This window comes from Lissotriton helveticus, chromosome 11, assembly GCF_964261635.1.
Source record: "Lissotriton helveticus chromosome 11, aLisHel1.1, whole genome shotgun sequence".
Lineage (NCBI taxonomy): Eukaryota > Metazoa > Chordata > Amphibia > Caudata > Salamandridae > Lissotriton > Lissotriton helveticus.
The window spans coordinates 937,931,460-937,955,084 of record NC_136072.1 but is presented as its reverse complement, the minus strand read 5'-3'; the positions used below and the strand labels follow the sequence as shown (position 1 = coordinate 937,955,084).

Here is a 23,625-nt window from a genome sequence, read left to right as displayed (position 1 = left end):
CTGGCAAAAGGGATATTTTGCCATGTTGAGTTGGCAGGTTAGAAGCTGTCCAGTTAGGCTGCGATAGAAGACCTAGAGTCATGTTTTCACTTTGTCATACCAGTAGTGGCACAACAATTGCTGCCGTCTACTGGCAACAACTTACTAGTCCTGGGTACCTGGGGTACAATATACTAGTGTCTTATAAGTACCTTAACTATGCCAATCAGGGCTTAACCAATTACACATACACTTTTGAGGGGTCACAGCAAATGCACAGGGGCCTTGACAGAAGAGCTCAATGCACTAGAGTCGAAAAACCAGCAGCATCAGTTCAAAACTTGTGGGAGTGATCATACAAAAAAGACGCACTTTATTGCACACATTTAATGCCTTTAGTTATTAAACAACCTGCCTCCTCAAGTCCTTCTTTTCCTTAATGTGTTTAGACTCCTTTCTGGTGGTATAAGTGGCTTTTCGAAAATAAACTACTAATCCAATTGTTCCATTAAATTGCAAAATTTACTTCTGAAACAATTTTTCAGCTGAAGCACCAGGTGGTGTCTAATACCATCATAAATGGGTCTTCTATGAATATGACCCTGTATGACTAATGCTATATGTTTAGTATTGTTATATTGTAATAGTAACAAAACCCCCTAACACAATTCTGTGTTTAACCACAAGGCTTGAGAATGCAAAGCGTGTGAATCTACATCAGATCCAAGCAGAAAAGATCTTTGTAATGAAATGTATTCTGTGCATCCATGCTTGAGGACTACATCTGGGGAAAACAGTTGCAGTGCTATTCATTTCATGTAGCAATCATTTTTCTGACTTTAGTACGACAGTTGTCCATAAAACATTTTCTCTACCACAACATACATCGGACCTACTGTTGTTACTCACTTGGATCCATTCCAGCTCCATCATCCAAGAAACACAGCATGTAACCCCCTCGGAGGTCCTCCCGTTGCACTGCAAGGAACAGATATGACCTTTAGGCATCCAAAAGAAAGACTCACATCTAGCACCTCCAGCCAAGGTGCAATGGAGTGCTTTATAGATTATATTTTCATTATAGTAAGAGCAGTACTACTTAAATGGTTCCTGAGGTAAGCCAGATTTTAATGGGAGAGATGGAATGTTGGGGCACATGAATGAGACAATAGACTGACAATTCAATGTTTAACTGTACCACTTTAACTGTATGCAAAAACACATTTTAAAAGTTAGATAAATTAATAGATTTGAGGTACATTCAGACCCTCTTCAAAAGGTCAATTGTCTCCCTGACCAATTTTTTTTAATTTTAAAGGAGAAAGTCTGTTGACTTGTGGTGACCGTAACAGGGGTTTGCATTCAGAAGGGTTATAGGGTTTTCCGATTTATCTTACAGTGACTAAGATCCATTATAATTTGATGCTCAACTTTTATTATGTTTTAAGAAATTATTCAGAAGCAAAGTTACTTACTAAACAGGACATCACTGAAAATATAAACTAGCTAGCTTCTTTTCAGCCACTACTGGAAAGCCTTTAAAAAAAACATCAAAGTGTCATGGACCACGTGTCAACTGAAACAAATTGTTCTATTGGCTTATGAAATGATTATATTATAATGAGCCCACAAAATACATTTGCTAAACATATTGAAGTTCACACTTTGTGGAACTACATGGACTACAAGACCCATGCACTTTATGGATGAAGGCAATTTTGTAGGCTGCATATATGTTGTATTGAATATATAGATGGCACTAATATTTTACTTTTAATTGATGGTGCCTCAACTTGTGTCTCCTCACTTTGAAATTACATATTTTACCAGCTTGTGTCAGAAGAACAAAAGGTAATCTGTCCATGGTTTTTTTTTGTTTAAGTGCCAATGCTGCAATTAGAAGCAGACTGTGTCCCAGTAGGCATATAGACCTTTTCCTCTAATCATAAGGGAAGAACTAATAGCAAATTCATTGCAGACTTAGCTGAACTAAGGTAGATGCAACTTTATCATAGGAAGGGACCCTATCTCAAAATCTCAGATAAGTAAACAAAGCAGGATAGGCAGGGAACAAAAGGTCCATACTACATATATATGGTAAATTAGAAAGGCAGCAAGTCCATGAAATCTATTTACAGGATCTCTTCCATAATAATGACCATGACACAATCAACTGAAAAGTTGAAAGGGAGTTCGAAAACACTACGGTGAGCTTCTACCCGGACTTCACCCAGTTCGTTCAGAAGGAAAAGATGGAGTTTCATTGAGTGAAGCGAGGACTAAGGGACATGGGTATGAAATATGCGATGCTTTTCCCAACTCGGCTTAGGTGTTGAATACGAGGATCGGACGTTTTTCTTTGATCGCCCTGAGAGTGTGAGTGACTGGCTTAATACATTGCCTATGCAGAGTGATCGCACGGAACAATCTGGAGGAGCTGAAGGTGGCCCGATGGAGCAAGAATGAGAAGTGGTTTCTGGTTTCCGTACTTTGAGTACAACTTGCAGCTGCGGTTTGATGACTTTTACACCTGCGTTATTTATGGTGGGATACCCAGGGGTGGCGGGGGGAGTGGGACTCTTTCCTCCTCCGGGTTTCTTTTTGTAGACTAGTTTAATGTTAGGGCGACAGGCACACTGCAAGTTGGGGTGGCTCTTGAGTCTAACGCAGGGGTGCAGGGTGGGGGGGTTGTATCGGGTACTTGTTTGGGGATGGGGAGGGGTTTGGGTGTGTTTCATGTTTTCTCAAGGCAACGTATTGTTCTATTTCTGGAACTGGGTTTTGTGTTCGCTATGGGGTGGGTTCTGCATTCACTTCTGGGATGGGGGGTAGGGGGTTGAAGTTACTATGTTGGAATGTCAATGGGTTGGGGGATAGGATAAAACGTGGGGTAGTGTTGCAACTACTGAGACGCCTCTCCCCTGATATAGTGTTACTGCAAGAGACATCTGATTGGAAACACATGCCATGCTATGAATCGGCAAGGATATCGTCTTGTTGCACACTCCGGATTCACTACCGGTTCTAGGGTGGTGGGTATTCTAGTTAGGAGCTCCCTCCCCCTGGAGGTAGATGACATCATCCTCGATGACAGGGGGCGCTATGCTGCTCTCACTGGTAGGTGGGAGGGGAAGACTGTCTCATTGCTTTCCGTATATATGTCCCACCTGGTCTGCAAGCCACGACTTTTGTTGATTTGGGGAGAGTAGTCCTGGGACTTCCAGATGGCATTCTGGTGATTTGTAGAGATTTTAATTCTGTCGTTTCTGGCAGGGAGGACCGCTACCCCCCCAGGGACCTCCCGAGATCACAGTCTTGGCTGAGTGGCTTTCTGGAGACGCTGGGACTGGTAGATTGTTGGAGGCTGCTGCATTCGGGACAGGCGCAATACACCTTCCACTCTGGTGCTCACTGTAGTCTCTCTAGAATTGACTATGTCTTGATGCCAGCCGCGCAACCCTTGTCAGTTAGGGAAGTTAGACACCTGGCTCGGGGTATTTCAGATCACTCCCCACTGTGGCTTTTGATGGACACGAGGTTGGGGGCTGAGGGTCGAGTGGCCCCGATTAATCCTTGGTATCTCCGTAACCCCAAAACCCGCGCAGAGTTGGTCAAGTCTCTGGATCAGTATTTTACTGAGAATGTGGGATCTGTGTCCTCCTCTGTTTCACTGTGGGAGGCTTTCAAGACGGTTATCCGTGGACAGGCACTATCATTAATCGCTGGTGCCAAGAAAAGCAAAAATGAAGCGGTGGTCCGCCTCGAGACTGAAATAGCTGAGCTGGAAGGAGATTTGGAGTTGGGTATCACTCATGATAGGGTTCATGTCCTCAGTCTCAAACAGCTTGCCGGCAGGGCGTTGGTAACAGACGCTGCTAGAGTTATGAGTAGAGAGCAGCAGGGACGGCTATATGATGTGGGAGACAAGGCTGGGAAACGGATTGCTTGGTTAGACAGAAAGGAGAGAGCGAGTCGTGTGGTTCCTGTGATTGAGGGAACAGATGGAGTGCGAGTGACTGACCCTGTTGAGATTGTTGAGTGATTTGCTGAACATTTTCGAAAAGTTTATTCCCCAGTTTCCAATAGACCAGAGGAAGATTCACATCAGCTGTTAGGAGACATAGCGTTGCCTTGCTTGTCGGATTCAGACAGGGACCTGATGGACGCAACACTTTCAGTTGATGAGGTGGCTCTCGCTATTCGCTCCGTCCGTTCGGGAAAAGCTATGGGTCTAATGGTCTCCCCATTGAGCTTTACAAGCTGCGTCCTGACAAAATGGCGCCGTATCTTCGTGATATGTTTCTGGAATCGCGAGACATCGGCTCCCTCTCTCGTGATCAGCGACTTGCGACCATTGTGGTGATTCATAAGGAAGGGAAGCCGTGGGATCGCTGTGCTTCCTATAGGCCTATTTCGCTTCTAAATGCGGAGCCCAAGATCCTCGCAAAGTTGCTTGCTAACCGATTGATAAAAGTGATTAGTGACCTGATCCATCCGGATCAATCTGGTTTCATTCCACATCGTAATACAGCATTGAACTTGCGGTGCTTGCATGGCGTTCTCGCGAGAGCAGCGTCACTACGTGAAATGAAATGAAATGAAAATGGGTTTTTTAAAGCGCGGTTAGTTGCCCGGAGGCGTCCTAGCACTGAGTGCTAACGAGTGATCTCAGTGGGGCTTAAATTAAAAAAAAAGGAACACACTATTTATTGAACAAAAAAGTTTTCCGGCCAAGTGAACCGGCCATCTTGGCTTCCTTAGATGCTACAATGGCCTTTGATACAGTGGAATGGCCGTATCTTTGGGCTGCCCTTGCAAAGTTCGGTTTTGGTCCTGGTTTCATTGGCTGGGTGAAACTTTTGTATACGGAACCATTGGCTCAGATTGTGGTGAATGGTCGAGTTTCTGAGTCCTTTGTTCTTGGGAGGGGCACGCGGCAGGGATGCCCGTTGTCCCCGCTTCTTTTTGCTCTCGCCTTGGAACCTCTTGCGGCCTGGCTGCGATGGGAGCCATCGATGAGGGGTATTCAGTGGACCCCGGACTTTGAGGATCGTATATCACTCTATGCAGACGACATCCTGTTGTATCTTACGTCGCCTCGAAAGTCGCTGATTGTACTGTTTGATGTGCTGAACTCATTCAGGAGGAACTCTGGCCTTGTGATTAATTGGACCAAGTCCTGTGTCTACGTACTCTCTGGTGACGCGCCCTCATTGTCGCGCGGTTGCCCCATGCAGGTGACACAGATGGGATTTAGGTATCTGGGGGTCTTCATTACATTAGACCCCATGGTCCGTTATGATCGTCATCTGCTTCCTCTGCTCCAACGGTTAAAATCTGACGTTGTGGCCTGGCGCAAACTGCCACTGTCCCCCCTCGGGCGCGCAGCTCTTTTTAAAATGATGTCCTTGCCGCGTTTTTTATACGCGCTTCAGAACACGTTTGATGTCATTCCGGGAGGTGGAGAGTCTGCAGAGGCGGTTGATATGGGATGGGCGTTCGCGTATCGCCCTCGCCAAACTGACACTTCCCTGGTATGACGGCGGTATCGCACTTCCGGATATTAGGCGATACTATTGGGCCTCTGAGCTGGGGGCGATTAATCATGCAATGTACGGCCCTGCGTTAAATCCTACGCTTGCGATGGATAAGTGGCTGCTCCCGGGTGGTGATTACAAAAGGGCGCTTTATTCCAAATCTGCTGGACGGATACTTTCAGGACCCACTAAGATAACGGTGCTAGTGTGGTAATGTGCGAATGCGGCAATTGGATGGAGGGATCGACTGACCCGGGCGACTCCGCTTTATGCGTCTGACAAACTGGGCAGCTTGTGGCAGACAAAAGGTTTTGAGAAGTGGGATATGGTCGATATTTGCAGGGTGAGTGATCTCTGGGCCAAGGGTAGGTTTAAGACCTTTGAGGAGTTGAAGGTGGAATACGAGCTGAGTGATAAGGAGTTCTTCCGTTATTTACAGATCCGCCACGCGTTAAGTTCGGTTTTTCCTGAAGGTACTGTTATCCCGGAATCATCTCCACTCGACGATCGGGTGCTTGACGGATATGTTCCTGACAGCACTATTTCTTTGATATATAAGAAATTGATTAACGATCGAGTTGACCTGTTGGCGCACCTCAGGGAGGTCTGGACCAGTGACGGCCTAGAGTTGGATGACGAGGACTGGCAATCGGCGATATCCTCACCTAAGGAGGTCGCGATTCCGGCCCGTCTCCGGCTCGTACAGCTTAAGATCCTGCATCCGATTTATGTGACCGGCCCTCGCCTGATTCGTATGGGTTATTCCGTGGATGGGTTGTGTAAGCGTGGATGCGGTTTAATTGGTACTTTCCTCCACATAATTTGGGAGTGTCCGGAAGTGGTAGTCCTTTGGAATCAAGTGCATGCTGCGATGGAGGTCACGGGTTTTGCGCTGTTGCCTGAAGCCATGCGTTGTTTGTTGAATGTCTGGGGACCGACAGATTATGATGTGGCGCAGACCCAGTGGGCGACCCTTGGGAATATGGTTGCCAAGAGAGATATTGCGCAGTTGTGGGGTTCCCAGAGACCGCCCACGGTCGTGGCATGGAAGGAGAACATGGACTGGTGTATGTTTAGAGAGAAGACGGTGTATGTGGCGCGCGGCAGACCTAGGAAGTGGGGTAAAATCTGGGGCCAATGGAACTCCTACCGGGGTGATATATGTACACCGCCCCTCGCTGATATTCCGGATGTTCCCCTTTCCCCCTGACCCGACATTCCTAGTGTTGTTTAAGCTTCGATGTGTTATGACTCCGATTTCCCCTCTGGCGCCCCCCCTCGCATTGATGATTTGTATTAAACTGTAATGCACTTTTCTTCCTCCCTGAACGCATATCCAGCTGTATTGCTTTTTATTGCCTTGTTTGTTTATGTTTTATTAATAATAAAGAGTTTAAAAAATAAATAAAAAAAAGTTGAAAAGGATCAGTCCCAAAGAAAAGGAGCTAGGATTCACCTCACGCAATCCAAGATGAACAAAGACCATCAAACAGAAAGTGTCTCGTAAACATAAGACCAGAACCTAATCCATGCAAAAAAAACAACAAGTTACTTACCTGTAACGAATATGCTACTTACCAGTATGCATCTGTTCTTGGCATGTAGGGCTGCTGACATTCATATCTATAGCATAGATCGCCGCCTAGTGTTGGGTCCGGATGATTGCACATTGTGGTCCTGGAAGAGTCTTCGAAGTATCACGAGATAGGTGTCTCCTCCCCTGGACTACAGTGCGCATGGGCATCGACTCCATCCCCAGATTGTTTTTAGCCATTGTGGCGAAGATGGAGTGTAACAGTGTGAGTGATGACCATGCTAAGAGTAAGTGTAAGTGCTGCAGCCGCTACAGGCACCGGGGAGGAGGGCGGGCGATATGAATGTCAGCAGCCCTACATGCCAAGAACAGATGCATACTGGTAAGTAGCATATTCGGTTCGAGGCATGTGGGCTGCTGAATTCATATCTATAGCATAGAATATATAGCAGTCCCTCCATTAGCGGTGGCCGCCTGTGCCAGCTGCAGCAGTTTGAAAAAGCGTTTTGAGAACAGCCTGCCCTACAGCTGCTTGGAGTGCACATCTACACAGTAGTGTTTAGTAAATGTGTGTGGGGTAGACCATGTGGCTGCTCTACAAATGTCCTCTAAAGGGATATTTCCATGGAAGGCCATGGAGGCCCCCAACTTGCGGGTGGAGTGGGCTCTTGGTGGGATCGTTAAAGTGCGCTTAGCTTTTTGGTAGCAAATCTGAATACACTTAACGATCCACCTGGCTATACCTGCTTTGGAAATGGGGTTGCCTTTGTGTTGTGCGGAAAAGGCAACAAAGAGTTGTTTCGTCTTCCTAAAATCTTTGGTCCTATCAATGTAATACATCAAAGCTCTTTTGACGTCAAGAGTGTGGAGCATTCTTTCTGCCACTGTCTCAGGATTTTGGAAGAACACAGGCAGTTCAATAGTTTGATTGATATGGAACTGTGAAACCACCTTTGGAAGAAATTTAGTGTTAGTGCGCAGCACCACCCGGTTGGAGTGAATCTGTATAAATGGCTCTTGTACAGTTAGCGCCTGCAGCTCACTAACACGTCGCAGTGACGTAATGGCCATCAGGAAAGCCACTTTCCATGTTAAGAACTGAATTTCGCATGAATGTAGAGGCTCAAAAGGTGGACCCATCAGTCGGGTGAGGACCACATTAAGATTCCATTCAGGAGCAGGTGGGGTCACTCGTTTGAGTCCCTCTAGAAAGGATTTAATGACAGGCACTCTGAAAAGGGGGAGATGCTGCCTGTTTTGGAGATAAGCCGCTATGGCGGATAAATGAATTCTAATGGAAGCATACGCTAGATTGCATTTGTAAAGATGTAACAGATAACAAATGATGTCGTGCGTGGACGCGTCTAGCGGGTCTACGTCGTGGTCTACGCAATAAATGACAAACCGCTTCCATTTTGCTGCATAGCATGCTCTGGTGGTGTGCTTTCTTGCCTCCCGTATGATATCCATGCAGTCTGGAGGCAAGTTGAGGTAGCCATATTCTAAGACTTCAGGAGCCAGATCGCCAGGTTGAGCTGTTGCGGATCTGGGTGCTGAATGTCGCCATGGCTCTGCGTCAAAAGTCTGGGTGTGAGGTGCAGCCTTTGATGCGGTACCACGGAAAGTTCTAGAAACGTGGTGTACCATGGTTGGCGTGCCCACGTTGGAGCAACTAGGATGAGCGTCATCGAGTGTTGCTTCAGCTTGCGTGCCACCAGCGGTATTAGAGGTGCTGGGGGAAAAGCGTACGCAAACCTGCCTGACCAGTTCATCCATATCGCATTGCCCTGCGACTGTGGGTGTGGGAACCTGGCGGCAAAGCTTTGGCATTTGGCGTTTTCCTTTGTGGCGAACATGTCTATCTCTGGATGACCCCACTGCTGGAAGTACGGGTGGAGTACTGATGGATGCAGCTCCCACTCGTGCATTTGGTGGCTGTACCTGCTGAGCAGATCCGCCATCTGATTGTCCTTGCCTGGAAGGTGTTCTGCCATGAGGAAGATGTTCCTTTGAATGGCCCACTTCCACATGCTCTGAGCCAGATGAGACAACTGCGGAGAGTGTGTACCTCCCTGCTTCTGAATGTAGTACATCGCTGTCATGTTGTCCGTTCGGATCAACACGACCTTGTTGCATAGATGTACCCTGAATGCCTTCATTGCCATGAAGATTGCCATCAGCTCTAGGAGGTTGATGTGCATCTTCTTTTGCTGCGTTGTCCATAGCCCCCCTGCACCGTGTAGTGGAGTACATGAGCTCCCCATCCCTGGAGAGATGCGTCCGTTGTTAGGATGATTTGTGGCACAGGCTCCTGGAACTGTCGTCCCTTGCAAAGGTTGTGTGGAGTCCACCAATGCAGAGAGTTGTATGCACGACCGGTCACCAACACTAGGTCTTTCAACTGTCCATGAGCCTGAGTCCACTGATGTCCCAAGCACTCCTGAAGCGGACGCATATGTAGTCTCGCATGTGGGACTATGAAGATGCAGGAGGCCATCATGCCTATCAACTGCATGAACACTCGTGCTGGAAGCGAGTGTTGTGGTCTGAATCTCTGTATTTGCAATTGAATGCTGTTGATTCTCACCGAATTTGGCTGTGCTGTGGCTGCCAGAGTGTTTATTGTTGCGCCCAGATACTCCCGTACATGGGCGCGCTGAAGGTGTGATTTTGGGTAATTGAGTGAGAATCCCAGATCGTGAAGAAGGTGAATGGTGTGGGACATGTTGGCGGTGCACTGCTGGGCCGACTTTGCTTGGACAAGCCAGTCGTCCAGATAAGGGTAGACGTGAACGTTTTGTCTCCTGAGGTGTGCAGCCACTGTCGCCAGGCACTTTGTGAACACCCTGGGCGCTGTAGTCACTCCGAAAGGGAGGACTTTGAATTGGTAATGCTGACTTTGAATGGTAAATCTGAGGTATTTTCTGTGTGACGGATGTAGCGGAATGTGAAAATATGCATCCTTTAGATCTAATGGGGCGAGGAAATCTCCTTGATTGAGAAACGGAAGAACCTGCTGCAGTGTGAGCATGTGAAAGTGTTCTGATAGAATGTACTGGTTTAGGGGCCTGAGGTCCAGTATGGGTCTGAGGGACCCGTCCTTTTTTGGGATTAAGAAGTACAGGGAGTAAACTCCTGTGCCTCTGTCTTCCACTGGCACGAGCTCGATCGCCCCTTTTTGCAGCATGACGAGTACCTCTTGCTGCAATAAGTGCAAATGCTCTGAGGACATAGGACGGTGTTTTGGGGGTATGTTGGGTGGAGTGGAGGTTAACTCCAGACAATAACCGTACTGGATAAGCTTTCTGACCCACCTGTCTGTGGTGATGGATTTCCAGACTGGCAGGAACTGCTGGAGTCTCCCCCCGACTGGTGTTGTATGGTCGGGGGGCAGTGACAAGGCGTCACTGTTTGTTTGCGGTGGAGGATCGGGAGCTGTTTCCACGACCTCTGCCTTTTGCGCTGTTTCCACGATAGCCACCTCTACTCTGCTTGTTGTACGTGGTTTGCGCGCCACTTTTATTGTACTGTGTTTGCTGGGGTAGCTGGCCTCTGGAAACACCTCTATTGCCTGAGCGACGAAAACTACTACCCCTGAACTGCTGGGACTGGAGAGCCCCCATAGACGTTGCAGTCTCAGTGTCCTTTTTTATTTTTTCCAGGCTGGTGTCTACCTCTGGTCCAAATAAGTGATCAGGGTTCACAGGCTGATTTAGGATGCTGGTTTGTTGTTGTTGTAATACTTTATTCGATAGCAAGGTATCATAAAAGTAAATACATCATGAATTGTGTTAAAATACAATTACATCATAAAAAGGTTAAAAATTACTAAAGGAGTATTCAGATATAAATTTTGTTTAAAAAAAGAAATTTTTCTAAAAATTCAGAGTTAATAAAAAGAACAAGAATCCAGATGAGTATGTCACAGCAAAAAAGGTGCTAGTAAGTAAAGTGCTAATTCAAACAGAATTACAGAATTCGAACATCTACCCAATCGCACCAGCTTGGATCGTATTTGCCATGCACTCCCCAGAAATTTTGCAACCCCGGCAATTATCAACATAGAGGTAGTGTCCTTTGTCAGGATGAGAAGGGCCACTGAGCACTGCCGTGTCCCCAGTTCTCTACAAACTGGCCGTAGCCATCTTTTCCTTGCCCCCTTGTATGCCCTACAAGCAAACAGGAAGTGCCCAAGCGTTTCAGTGGGATTAGGGCATCCCGGACATGCCATTTGGTGATGTTTAAAGTTTTTCCACCTGCTGGTAAAGATATTCAGGGGCAAGGTGCCATGCCTCATTTTAAGGAACAAGGATCGGTCTCTTGGTGAGGTAATAAAATCAAGGAATGGCTCCAGCCTCGGCATTGGCTTATGTGATAGAAATTGGTCGGTTAGAGCACCCCACTTTGGGTTTAGCGAGTCCCTTTCTTGGATCCTCTCCCAATACAGCTTTTTAACAGTCTCTTTCGGCGGGGGCTGCTGTGATAGCCATTCTTCTTTAAGTCCCATATTAATCACCAGGTCCCTTAAATTTTTCAGCCACGGAATCACCCCAAAGCCATCCAACTCAATAAGTTCGTCAAGGACTGCAGCGTAGTGGCTAAGATCCGGTGTCCTTCTTAGGCGGACCCGAAATAATAAAGGTCGGAGACCGACAATGTCTTTGATTGAGCGGCGTCCTAAGTCATGGAGTAACTGTTTAATAGGGGTGGAGACTGGGAGACCCACTAACTCTCTCATAAATTTGTGCTCAGCTGTGACTAGAACAGAGACTCTTTCAGACCCCCAGAGTTCGGAGCCATAGGTTGCAGCAGACAGCGCCTTACCCTTGTACACTGCTAGGACAGGGCTAATGGGTTTGCTGGATGTCAAACGGTGATCACTGGCTATTGCTCCTGTCACCCTTTTAAAATTAAGCAACATCTTAGCAATATGAGCATCCCACTTCATTTTGCGATTTATTCTGACCCCAAGGTAATCAAATGCATCAACCTCCTCCAATAAAGTGCCATTCAATGCAATGTGGATTTTCCTCGATTTTTTATTTCTAGACAAAACCATCAATTTGGTTTTGGTGGTATTAATTGTAAGGCCACGATCTTTACAAAAGCCGCTGAAACGGTCTAGAAGTTTCTGGAGACCAGAGGGGGTTTTAGACATGAGCAGAGTGTCATCAGCAAAGAGGAGGGTAGGTGTTTTTTCCCCAGCCAGGGTCCGCTGGGTCCTCCCTCAAATGGTCTGCCACCCCATTTATAAAGAGGGAGAACAAAGTCGGAGCCATCACACACCCCTGGCGGACCCACCTCTGTACGGGTATTCTCTCTGTCAGCTGACCTTCATTCCCCCATCTGATTCTCGCATATGTACCATCATGCAATCTTTTGACTAGTTCCAGGAGGTAACGTGGAAGGCCCATCTCGTGCAGTACCTGCCACAGTTTGACCCGGGGGACCAAATCAAAAGCGGTTTTAAGGTCAATGAAGGCCAAGTAGAACGACCCTTTGCCAATAGAAACGGTCTTCCAATAGTTCGCTGTGAATCTAAATATTTGGTCCATTGTACCTATTTTTTGTCTAAAACCCGCTTGTAAGTGTGTTAGAATGTCCCCCTCATCAAGCCAGGCCCCCATTCTGGAGATAAGAACCCTGCCAACCACCTTTTGGATGACATCGATTAGGCTTATTGGCCTGTAGTTGGCAGAGTCCTCTCTCGCCCCCTTCTTGTGGATTGCGACCACCTCCGCTCCCTTCCATGAATCTGGGACTGGATAGCCCTTTAACAGAGTCAGAGTCAAAGGTACTTTAATCGATTAATTAAAATCATAAAAGTATACTACAGATACAAAGAGCAACAAGCATTGGAAATGCAATAGGTCTCGCAGCATTAGAGTTAGTGCATTTAGAATTGTTTATGGGTTTTTTGTTGTAAATCTTTTGCATTTTTATTTTTTGTAGCCAATGCTAAAGAATTACAAATCAAAAAAGCAATAAACATTTGTAAAAGCTTTAACTAAAAATCCTGTGAGACCTATTGCACTGTGTGAGGGTGAGGTGTTGAGGGTGAGTGAGGGTGGGGGTGAGTGAGGAGTTGAGTGTGAGTGAGGTGTTGAGGGTGAGTGAGGTGTTGAGGGTGAGTGAGAGTGAGAGTGAGTGAGGGTGAGGGTGAGGGAGGGTTATTGTGAGTTAGGGTGAGGGGTTGAGGGTGGGTGAGGGTGAGGGTGAGGTGTTGAGGGTGAGTGAGGATGAGTGAGGGTGAGTGAGGGGTTGAGGGTGAGTGAGGGTGAGTGAGGGTGACTGAGTGTGAGTGAGAGTGACTGAGTGTGAGTGAGTGTGAGTGAGGGTGAGTGAGTTATGAGACGCCTCACGCCTGTATCATAGTGAGGTGCAAAAGGAGACGCACGGTGCGAGAACCTTACAAATATGAAAAGCTTGCAGCATGCCAGATGCTAGGATGCGCGGGCGTGTGTGAGATACAGGTACACGCGCGAGAAGCCCTGATGTGGAGCGGGAAATGCACAATGATGAGCATAGTTCGATATACAGAACGAGGTGGCTGTGTGTGGGTGGTACTCAGAAGTGTGGTGTTTGCGATGAACACAGCACGAGAGCCCGAGGGAGATACTTGAAAACTGTGAGAAACATTTCCAAGCGAGTACACCGCACGAGGTCACAAAAGAGCAGTGCATGAGATGCTCACAACACAAGCACAACAAACTCAAGTATGTGGGAGACAAACACATGAAGCATTTTGTATGTAATGCGTGGGGCTCCTCACACACGGGAAGGTGGAGAAGGAATAGAAACACAGAAGTGTGAGGTGGGAAAAGATCGTTTAACATGGGAAACTGGTGTGAGGTGCCAACAAACGAGCCCTGTGTGTGATTTTACCACACAGGGTAAACCTGGTGTGAGAATACGAGCGTGTACAGTGCGTGTGAACCGCTCAGAGCGCGAGAGGCTCACACACACGGGTGTGAGATAGACGCCGAGTATGGGCGAGTCTGACGCTCTCGAGACGCCTGGTGTGTGCCTGTGATGCCCCTGTAAAGCGCTCTGACACCTTGGATAATATTCGCGCTATATAAAATCGCATTAAATAAAATAAATGAAAAAAATAACATGGAAGATGCTCACAGACGCAGGAATAGTGTGAGATACTCGGAAACATAAGCGTGTTGTGTGTGACTCTCAAAAACAAAGTGTGTGAGGTGAACACCGGTACCATGCCTGTACGAGATTCAGGGTGCGTGAGATATACTCAAACACGTGGCGCCCGGTGCGTGAAATGTGTAGAGCTGCGACAAGCATTGTGTAGAGCTGCGACAAGCATAGTGCGTGCGACGCTGACAGGCAGGAGAACCGAGCTGCCCAGCCCACCCCCTCCCCCAGGTAGAGACTGAGGCCGGAGTCGTACACAGAAGCCGAATGCACGTGCGACACAACTGCAAAGACCACGAACAGTACTAGGGTCTTATGGAGAAATAACCCCCTGGGGACTGTAACTGGTAGTCAGACCGTGGGAGTTGCACCGATTTTATGGTATACGCCAAAATAATGCAGTTTAATAGGGCATTCTCGAAATCATGTACTCCTCCTGCCTAGACGTGTAGCCATATGCGATAGTTCTTGTATTGAAGGTGCAAAATGCGTTGTACGAGGCAAATAGAAAAGAATAAAAACAATAAGGTTCGGAGGTGGTAATACACGTTTAATCTCATTTCCATACAACACAAGGGCTTCTGTATAAATATGCTCAGATTCAAAAAAACATTTGTGTACGCGAAATGAGTGTCATTTCTCCCACCGAAGCCTAACAAATACTGCAGGAATAAAATATATCAAGCGTGTACAAACAGAGGAATCCGGGGTGAGGCGTTCAAGGCTGGCTACTTGCATATCTCGTTCGAAGCAACAAAAGACTTGCGCTTCGTGTTGCCGCCACCCGTGGTGACTGGAAAGCCATTTTAAGTGAGCGAGAAGGAAGGCGAAAGATAATGGCCGATGCACAGGCTTCAAAGCGTGAGGCGGCTTTCTCTGCAGTGCTGACTCAGGGGAGGGGGCGGAGCGGGGCAGAGCGGCATGTGGGTGTGAAGAAGCCGGGCCTTTGAAGTGAAGCTAAGCTTCACTTCAAAGGTGTCGGAGGAATGCGGGCGGCTGTGCACGCGCTTTTAAGCTCAATGCACATGCGCATTGAGCTTAAAAGTCACGGGCACTGCAAGGAATCGCCACGATTCCTTGCAAGTTAGATAAAGAGTCGATGAGCCCCTATAGTCTCGCTTGCTCGATGCGCATGCGCATCGACAGGCGAGACCTAAATAAGATAAACATAGAGTTATAAGACAATACTAATTAATAAAAAACAGACTATATATATTTTTTTAAAAAACATTAAAAACCAGTTAAGAACATTTTTGCAAGAAAAAAGCAGGTTCGATTATTACTTTATATTTTTCATTAGTGTTTTTTGTTTTTATGAACAATAAATCATGTACCTTAGTTAATCCATCATTTTTAGATTCTATAGATAATTTCATTGTCATTGTCATTCCCCAGTTATTTTAATTTTTCAGCAAAAAAATGTACAACACATAAGGGGGATGGTTGATATAAACCTAGCTATTTACAGAGTACATTCAGTAATTGAAATATTCAATAATCTAAGCCGTTTGGCTCTCATTGCTGCTACCAGGAAGTTGGCTACCCCAAACATTACAATAGGGTTCTCCATAAGTTGTAAAAACAACAGGGCAGGTTTCACTTGCATGAATCCCCTGTTCCTCAAAAGTGGTAGAATGTATTTTTCTCTCCCCTCCGCAAAAAAAGGACAGAAAAATACAAAATGAATCAGGTCTTGGTCTGTAAAAGCATCACATTTGCACGGGGCGTGATCCCTTGGCTTATTCCATTTCGGGTATTCACATTAGCCCTTTAACAATAAATTCATCAAATGAAGGATAAGGTAGGCCCATAGAGTGGGGTCATGAAGAATTAAATCGCCTGGCAGCCCATCTGGGCCTGCGGCCTTCCCACGGGTTATGCTTTTGATAGCTGACTGTACTTCAGAGAGTATAAAATAATCAGCAGGTTCAGGTGGCATGGGGACTATCTCGGGGTCTGGGGGGGACGATCAGGGATTGCTCCAACCTTACCTCGCTGGAATAAAGATTTGAAAAATGCATTAACCATTGGTGTTCGGTTATGGTATTAGGGATGGGATCTGAGCCCCTTCTGGTTAATTGGTTTATTAAGGCCCAGAAAGTAGTAGAATCTTTTAAGTAAGCCGCCTTTTTTAATTCCTGCCAATGGTCCTCCTCCCAAACCCGTTTGGCAGTTTCTGTAGATTTTTTATATTCTTGTCTAGCCAGCCTTACAGCTACAGGGTCTTTTTTCTGTAAGGCTGAGGAAATGGCATTCCTTCGATCTCTACATTCTTTAGTGAACCATGGATTACCTTTTTTAAGTACACATTTTGTCCCTCCCTTGGAGCCCCTGATTTTAAAGTGAGTATCTATGTTTTCTATAAGTTCCTTATAGGATTTTCCAAGGTCTACACTGGTTGTTGGATCAAGCGCGGAGTTAAGCTGGGAAAATTCTACCACCTTTGAAGCCACTTTAAGTCCTATACCAGCTAATATATCCTCTTGACATGCTACTTTATTCCATTTGAGCTTTCGATCAGAATTAGTAGGGATCACTGCTTTTGAAGTTAAATGATTATTTATGATGTTTCCACTAGTTTCCCATCTAATGTCTGCACAGAGGGGATTGTGGTCACAATCTGGCATCTGCTTGACCTTCATGTCAACGACATATCCCCATGAATTTACATCTAAGATGATGTAGTCAATACGTGAAGGCCCATTCAATCTGTTAAAGGTCATGGCCCCGCTAGGGTCCGAAATGGTTCTCCCATTGAGTGCCCGTAAATTAAATTCCATGGTCAGTGCATTAATTTGTAATGCCCTCACCGTCCACCTCTTGATAGGAGTTAAATTTAGAGGGGGGACAGAATATTTAATATCTTCCTCCTGGGACCCTAGAAGATCTTCAGTGCTTAGGGGTTCATATGTGCAGTTTAAATCCCCAACCAAGATGATGTTAGAATGTGGGGGGATGCCTGCCAGGGCCATTTCCAAACAGGAGATTGTAACAGAGTTTTGGTTAGGCGGGCCTCCTCTTGCATATACATTGAAAAGGTCAATTCTGCTACCATTCAATGGCCCTTTAAAAGATAAGTGGACGATATCTTCTGAGTTAGCATTGTGAACTTTAATGTTCAAGTTCAATGTTACTTTTATCCAGATGTGGAGTCCCCCCCCGAGGGTCGGCCCATGCCTTGGGTTACTGCAGGTATATAAAAGGTGGAATAGCCAGGGATATACAAGGGTTCCAAACTCCAAGTCTCCTGGAAGATGCAGATTTCATGTTTATTAATAATGGTGGTTTGTATCTCCGGCTTGAACCCGGAGATCCTGAGCCAGGCCTGACGCCGCAGCATTACACTGGTGTTGATGGCCCTGGCCGCGGTGTCTGCTGCGTCCAGTGCACACTTAATAGAAGCATTGGAGATGAGTTTCCCTTCTTGAATGAGCATCTCCGCTGCCTCCTTATATTCATCTGGCAAGTGTTGTAACAGGGTTTCTAGTGTATCGTAATGAGCCCTGTCATATCTGGCCAAGAGTGCCTGAGTGTTAGAAATGCGCCAGATATTGGCTGCCTGAGCCGCCACCCTCCTTCCTGATGCTTCTAGCACTTTAGATTCCTTGTCGGGGGGAGGAGCATCACCAGTAGTCTGTGAATTTGCCCTCTTCCGGGCATTAGACACAACTAGAGAGTCTAACGGCAACTGGCCCTTGATGTAGGTAGGGTCGCCAGGCGCTGGCTTGTACTTTTTTTCAATTCTTGGGTTTACAACCCTGGCACGTGTGGGTTCTTTAAAAATGTCTGCAGCATGCTTCAAGACCCCCTTCAACATAGGTAGAGTCTTTACGGTCTTTTCAGAGGTGGAAAAGGTGTCAAACAGAAAGTCCACTTCAATAGGGTCAGCATGGAGCTGGACGTCATGATTCTTGGCTGCCCTCTCAATAAGCGCATTAAACGCCGCAGAGTCCTCGTAGGCGAGGTTTTGACATTATACACGTCTGGGGCAGTTTGTGGATCCCCTGGGTCCGCAGCATCTGCCCAGGTGTCATGTTGTTCTTCAGGATCAGTATCGGCAGGGTAGTTGTACTCATCATAGTCAGCTTCCCCAGCCTCCACATCCGAGTAAGTGGGCGAGATCGGGGCAGTGTCCTGACCACGTGGAGTAATGGGGGAATCCGTGGAATCCTTTTTCTTTTTTAAAGGAATTGTGTAGGACTCCATAGGCTGTGCTGGTGTGATCTTTCGCTTGTAAATGGAAAGTTTACCAGTGTTGGCGTCGATAAATTGTTCCGACTGCTCCTCCAGCAGGGGTTGTCGATGCTTTGTGCCTACAACTGCAGGGGTAGGCTTTGGCCCCGTGGACTCCTTCATTGACGCCTCGACGACCTTCTTGGGCGCGAACGCCTTCGGCGCTACTTTCGGCGGCTGCGTGAACTGAATCGGCGCCGTCGACTTTTGCGGTTTGGCGGCAGGCTTCGGCGTGGAAGTATCCTTCGGATCGACAGCGGAAGCCTTCTCTTTGATGCGCTTCAATGAGTCCTACACCTGCTTTGTGAAGGATGCGGACGGCTGCGTAGACTCGACAGGTGCCTTCGAGCCACCACCATGCGCGGACTCGAGGGTCGCAGCACTTCTAGCCTTGACCGGGCCGACGCGGAGGATCGACAACCTTTGTAGTTCCGAGTCCTTTAACTGTGTCGACGGCCCTGGGCGCCTAAGTCTTCGGGTCGACGACCTTGACAAGCGCTTTCGGTGACCCAGTCTTCGGCTCGACGCTCTTGAGCGACTTCACCGGCTCGACGATCTTCTTTGACTTTGTATGCACCGACAGGTCAGAAGACTTGGAGCCGACCAGGGCGACAGGCGCTTTCTGTTTCGACTGCGCTACTATCACTTTCGGTTTTGTCGAGACCGAAGCTTTCTCTTTCGGTTTCGATTTGACCAATGGCGGCTCCTTAGAAGTGTCCGTAGCCAGGCCCGGAGGCGAGACCGGGGAACTGGGTGCAAGATCTTGGGTAAGGCCATGTGGCGATCCCTCGACCTGAGCCGTAGCAATTGTCTGAACGGGGCATAGCTCCTCGCTTGAGCCATCTCCTGTGGCCCCATAGACCTCATCGTCGTCTACTACCTCGTCGACGATGTCTTCTGCATCGAGCATTTCAACATCTGCGTCATAGTTGGAGTCGATCTCTGCCGCTGGCTGGGAAATCGGCTCTCGATCGTCCTGCACGTCTGCTTCTTCCCCCTCGGTATCGAAAATGTTCACCGGGTCAGGCGCCGTCTGCTGGGCCTCCTGGCGCGCCACGCGCCGAAGCCGAATAGTCTTCTTGGAGCGGAAACGAGAACAAGCCATACAGTTGGCTTCATCGTGATCCGGCGACAGGCTCTTGTTGCACACCGGGTGGACGTCGATGTGGGGATACTTTGAGTTGCACACGGGGCACCTTTTGAACGGGCTCCGTTCCATGATGTTTCATCGTATCAGTCTGGTTGCGTCGACCGGGCCACGAGCACTGAAGAGCCACGCGACTCCTCTGGGCGTCCGACTCGGGAACTGAGCTGGAACAGATCAGGGCACCGATCGCAAGACAATACCGACGATATAGGAAGGCCCTCGGGCCGAAAAGAAAGTTTCTATTGAATCTGAACTAGAGTGATCCAATATGCATCCGAACCCAATGGCGGAAAAAAACAATCTGGGGATGGAGTCGATGCCCATGCGCACTGTAGTCCAGGGGAGGAGCCACCTATCTCGTGATACTTCGAAGACTCTTCCAGGACAACAATGTGCAATCATCCGGACCCAACACTAGGCGGCGATCTATGCTATAGATACGAATTCAGCAGCCCACATGCCTCGAACCTTCAGTTATCCAGTGTTGGTATCTTTCATAGATTCACAAGCTTAGAATCATCCCAGCCGACGAGGTGGGAGTCTCGCGGTATAACAAAACATGCACATTATAGTCATAATAACATTATACAATAGGCTACTATGTATAGCAAAGTCACTAAATTAGCCTATCCTAGTCCTTTTGGGAAAAAAAACTTGGAACACAGCCAATCAGGCTTAAGTACCCTCTTAGAACCTTCCACAGAGAGGTAAACCCTCAGATTTTCGTAGCACAAGTGACAGTAAGTATGTCATAATGATAAGGTAAGCCCTTCCGGGGAGGAGGGTGGGTTGCATGTGAATCTATGAAAGATACCAATAAAGGATAAATGAAGTTACAGTAACTCATTTTCTTATCCAGTATTGGGGTATCTTTCATAGATTTACATGCTTAGAATCTGAATAGCTAAAAGTAAACAATACTTAGTTGCATACTGGATGGTGGGTATCATAAGAAAACACAATAGATACCTCACAAACCCAATACAATAATGCAGTATACAATTTAACCCTAATAAGGGGCAATTCATAAACATATGCATCAAAATAAATATATGCAATAATGAACATGTCAACTTGTAAAGATATATTCACCTCCTTACAGAGGCTTACCTTAATTAAAAAGGTTTCGCAACACTGCTTGACCCACTGCTGATTCAGCCACTGTTGCCAGATCCAGGCAGTAATGCTGTGTAAACGTGTGCACATTTTTCCAGGTTGCAGCATGGCAAATCTTCTCCAAAGGTACTCCAGCAAAAAGAGCAGTAGACGAGGATACTGCCCTAGTAGAGTGAGCCTTAGGTTTGTTTGACAAAGGATGTCCAGCTTTGAAATGGCAGAATTGGATAGTAGATGCAATCTACCTTGCGATAGTGGACTTCGTCACAGTAATTCTGGGTTTTGACCACCATAGGAAATAAATAATTGGTCAGATTTTCTGATGGACACCGTTCGTGAAATGTAGAACTTTAAACATCTCTTGACATCCAAGGTATGTAATGATTTCTCAGCAGAGGAAGACGGATTAGGAAAGAAAGAGCGTAATATAACAGGCTTGTTAAGATGGAATGAAGAGGGAACTTTAGGTATGAACGTAGGATTAGTTCTTAGAAGGACACAGTCCTTGGTAAATTTCAAATAAGGCTGCTTAATAGAGAAAGCCTGTATTTCACTGACTCTTCGAGCAGAGGTGAGTGCTGTAGGAGAGCTTGCGGAACCAAGTCCTTATAGCTGTTCCATGATAACGCTATACCATATACTCTTAAGTGCATTATAATCCTCGCGGTTAAATGCGAACTCTGGTATAACATTATCAAAACATGTCGAGTAAGGTGTCATACGATTTGGAATACTACCCCCTCGCCAATTCTGGCGACGGGGGTAGCATTCCACCCTTCTAGAGGGACACAACATGTATGTAACTGAGAACCCCGGTTAAAGTTAACTCGAGCCTTGGCATCACAAAATGGATGCTGCCACCACAGACAAGTCTGACCTCCTGCTGCTGGGAGTCCTTCCAGCGAGGATGGCTTGGACAAAGGGTTTCCTGCCTTGGGAGGTGCTAGCAACACCCCAGACAGGACTTTGTGTATTGGGTAGAGTAGGCTTGAAAGGAATGAGACATGCCCGGGGCACACAAGGTGTCCTGTGCATACACCGGTTCCAACCAGTTGCTGGGGCATCCCTGCTCCAGCTCTGGCGGGAAACCGGACAAAGGATAGGGGGTGTAACCACCCCCCTTCCTGGTCCCACCCAGGGGAGAGACCTAGTCAGTAGTGCAGCCCCCTTTAGGAGAATAAAGGTAGGAGCTGGTCCCATTCCAAATCAGATTATCCTGAACATATTCTACAAGAAGAAACTCTGGACTTCGACGTTCTGCTCCACAGAAGACTGAAGAATCTCCCTTGTGGGCAAGGAGTGTCCACCCTGCACAAGCAGGCACCACCAAGCGTCCAGCGGCTTCCCTTTGTCGTCTTCCCTCAAGGATCCAGACTTCAGAGCCCGACGAGACCCGGATTCCCAGACCTCTCCGACCTCAACTCACATCTGCAGCAAAGCTGAGACCCGTGGGTGCGACGAGACACGTGGGACCGGCCATCTTGGAAGAAACTGCACTTCGCTTCCAGCACGACTCCCGAGGTAAACTCGACCAAGTGCTTTGGGGACTGAGAAGCCCCAGCCCCGAGCAGACCCTGCACCGAAGATCAGCCCTCCAGCATCCACGAGATCTGCGTGGGGCCCTTCTGCTTGGTTCCTGCTCGACGCATTGTCTGGTCACTTGCCGGCTGGCTAGTGACCTCCTAGACGACGAAACTTTGAATTTTCACTGCTGGTCTGGTTGCTCCAGACTGGCCCTTGCTCCCTTCCAAAAGAGGGGCACTCCGGACTCTCCTAGTCCGCACCAGACGCTTTCTTCACTCACCACGTGGGTTGCCTTTGCCAAGGCCTGTTGACGCCGATTCCGGATCCAACACCGCCGACAGCGAGAGCCTGCGTGGGACAGCTCGTGCCTCCATCCTGGTCGTCGAAGACACCTCCTGGTCCACGTGGCTGCAGAGTCAAGCGTCCACCCTTCACCTGATCGCGACGACGACATCTGGTTCCTTCCTGGTTCAACTCCAGTCACTGGCTAGTGACTGTGAACATTGTCCCCTCTGCTTTCAGGTCTCCTACTTCAACAATCCACCCTTGGATTGCACCGGACATCTTCCTCCTGGTCGCCTGCAGCATCTTTTCTTTCAGGCTCCATTGACTTCAACGCGAGAACCCGACGCACTTTGAACCCTAAGCACCCGCGGCCCGTGGGTGAGGCAACAAGAGCATTTCGGTGCTCAAGGGTAGTTTAACTGTCCTAGTGTCCAGTTCCACAGTCGTTGTTGTCCTATCTAATCAGGATTGTCCGTACTCACCTTTAACTTGAACTGTACTGTCCATAGACGTTGTTACGCATCTCGCGTGTGAGTTCACACTCTGCACACGCGTTCCGTGGGCCTCCTAGTACTTACCTAGTGTTAGGGTAGCGTGGTCCCATCGATCCTACAGCCTCTGGACAGCTCCATTCCTTCTATTGACTTTCACATTCCACTTACTTAGTATATGGTTTGTCGTGCCCCTAGGGCACCATTGTGATTTCGTGCAACGTAACGTATTTTTCAGAAGAGATTGTCATGTGCTTAGCCCTCTGACCTCATAAAGAGTTCAGAGGTGTTGTTATTAATAAATATACTGTTTATTTTCATAACAACCTGTGTGGTGTCCTTTCATCTGGTATTCAAGGGGTTATATTGTGGTAAAACAGCTGGCTTCACATGCCAAAAGAGTTTAGCCTAAGACTGCTTTGTCCATGCTACCATTAGGATAGCTGGTCTATAAGGTTGACTTACAACCAATCACCATAAGGGTTGTTTGGACTGATACAAGGTGGTCACTAGAACTAGTGAACATCATATCAGGCCAACTTCTCACAAGTGCCACTAGGAGCGCTGTTTTACATGAGAGATACTTTAAATCGGCTTTGTGAATAGGCTCGAATGGATGCTTCA

At 47.3% G+C, this 23,625-nt stretch overlaps 1 protein-coding gene across 6 annotated transcripts in view; it reads right to left on the bottom strand.

Moving 5' to 3' along the window:
• MORC2 (MORC family CW-type zinc finger 2) overlaps positions 1–23,625 on the bottom strand; it is a 597,165-nt gene that overhangs the window by 486,178 nt on the left and 87,362 nt on the right. For all 6 annotated transcript variants that reach the window (XM_078667274.1, XM_078667271.1, XM_078667273.1 and 3 more), the window contains exon 5: positions 889–957. In XM_078667274.1, the coding sequence (XP_078523400.1) occupies positions 889–957 (69 nt within the window). The remainder of the gene's footprint in view (positions 1–888; positions 958–23,625) is intronic.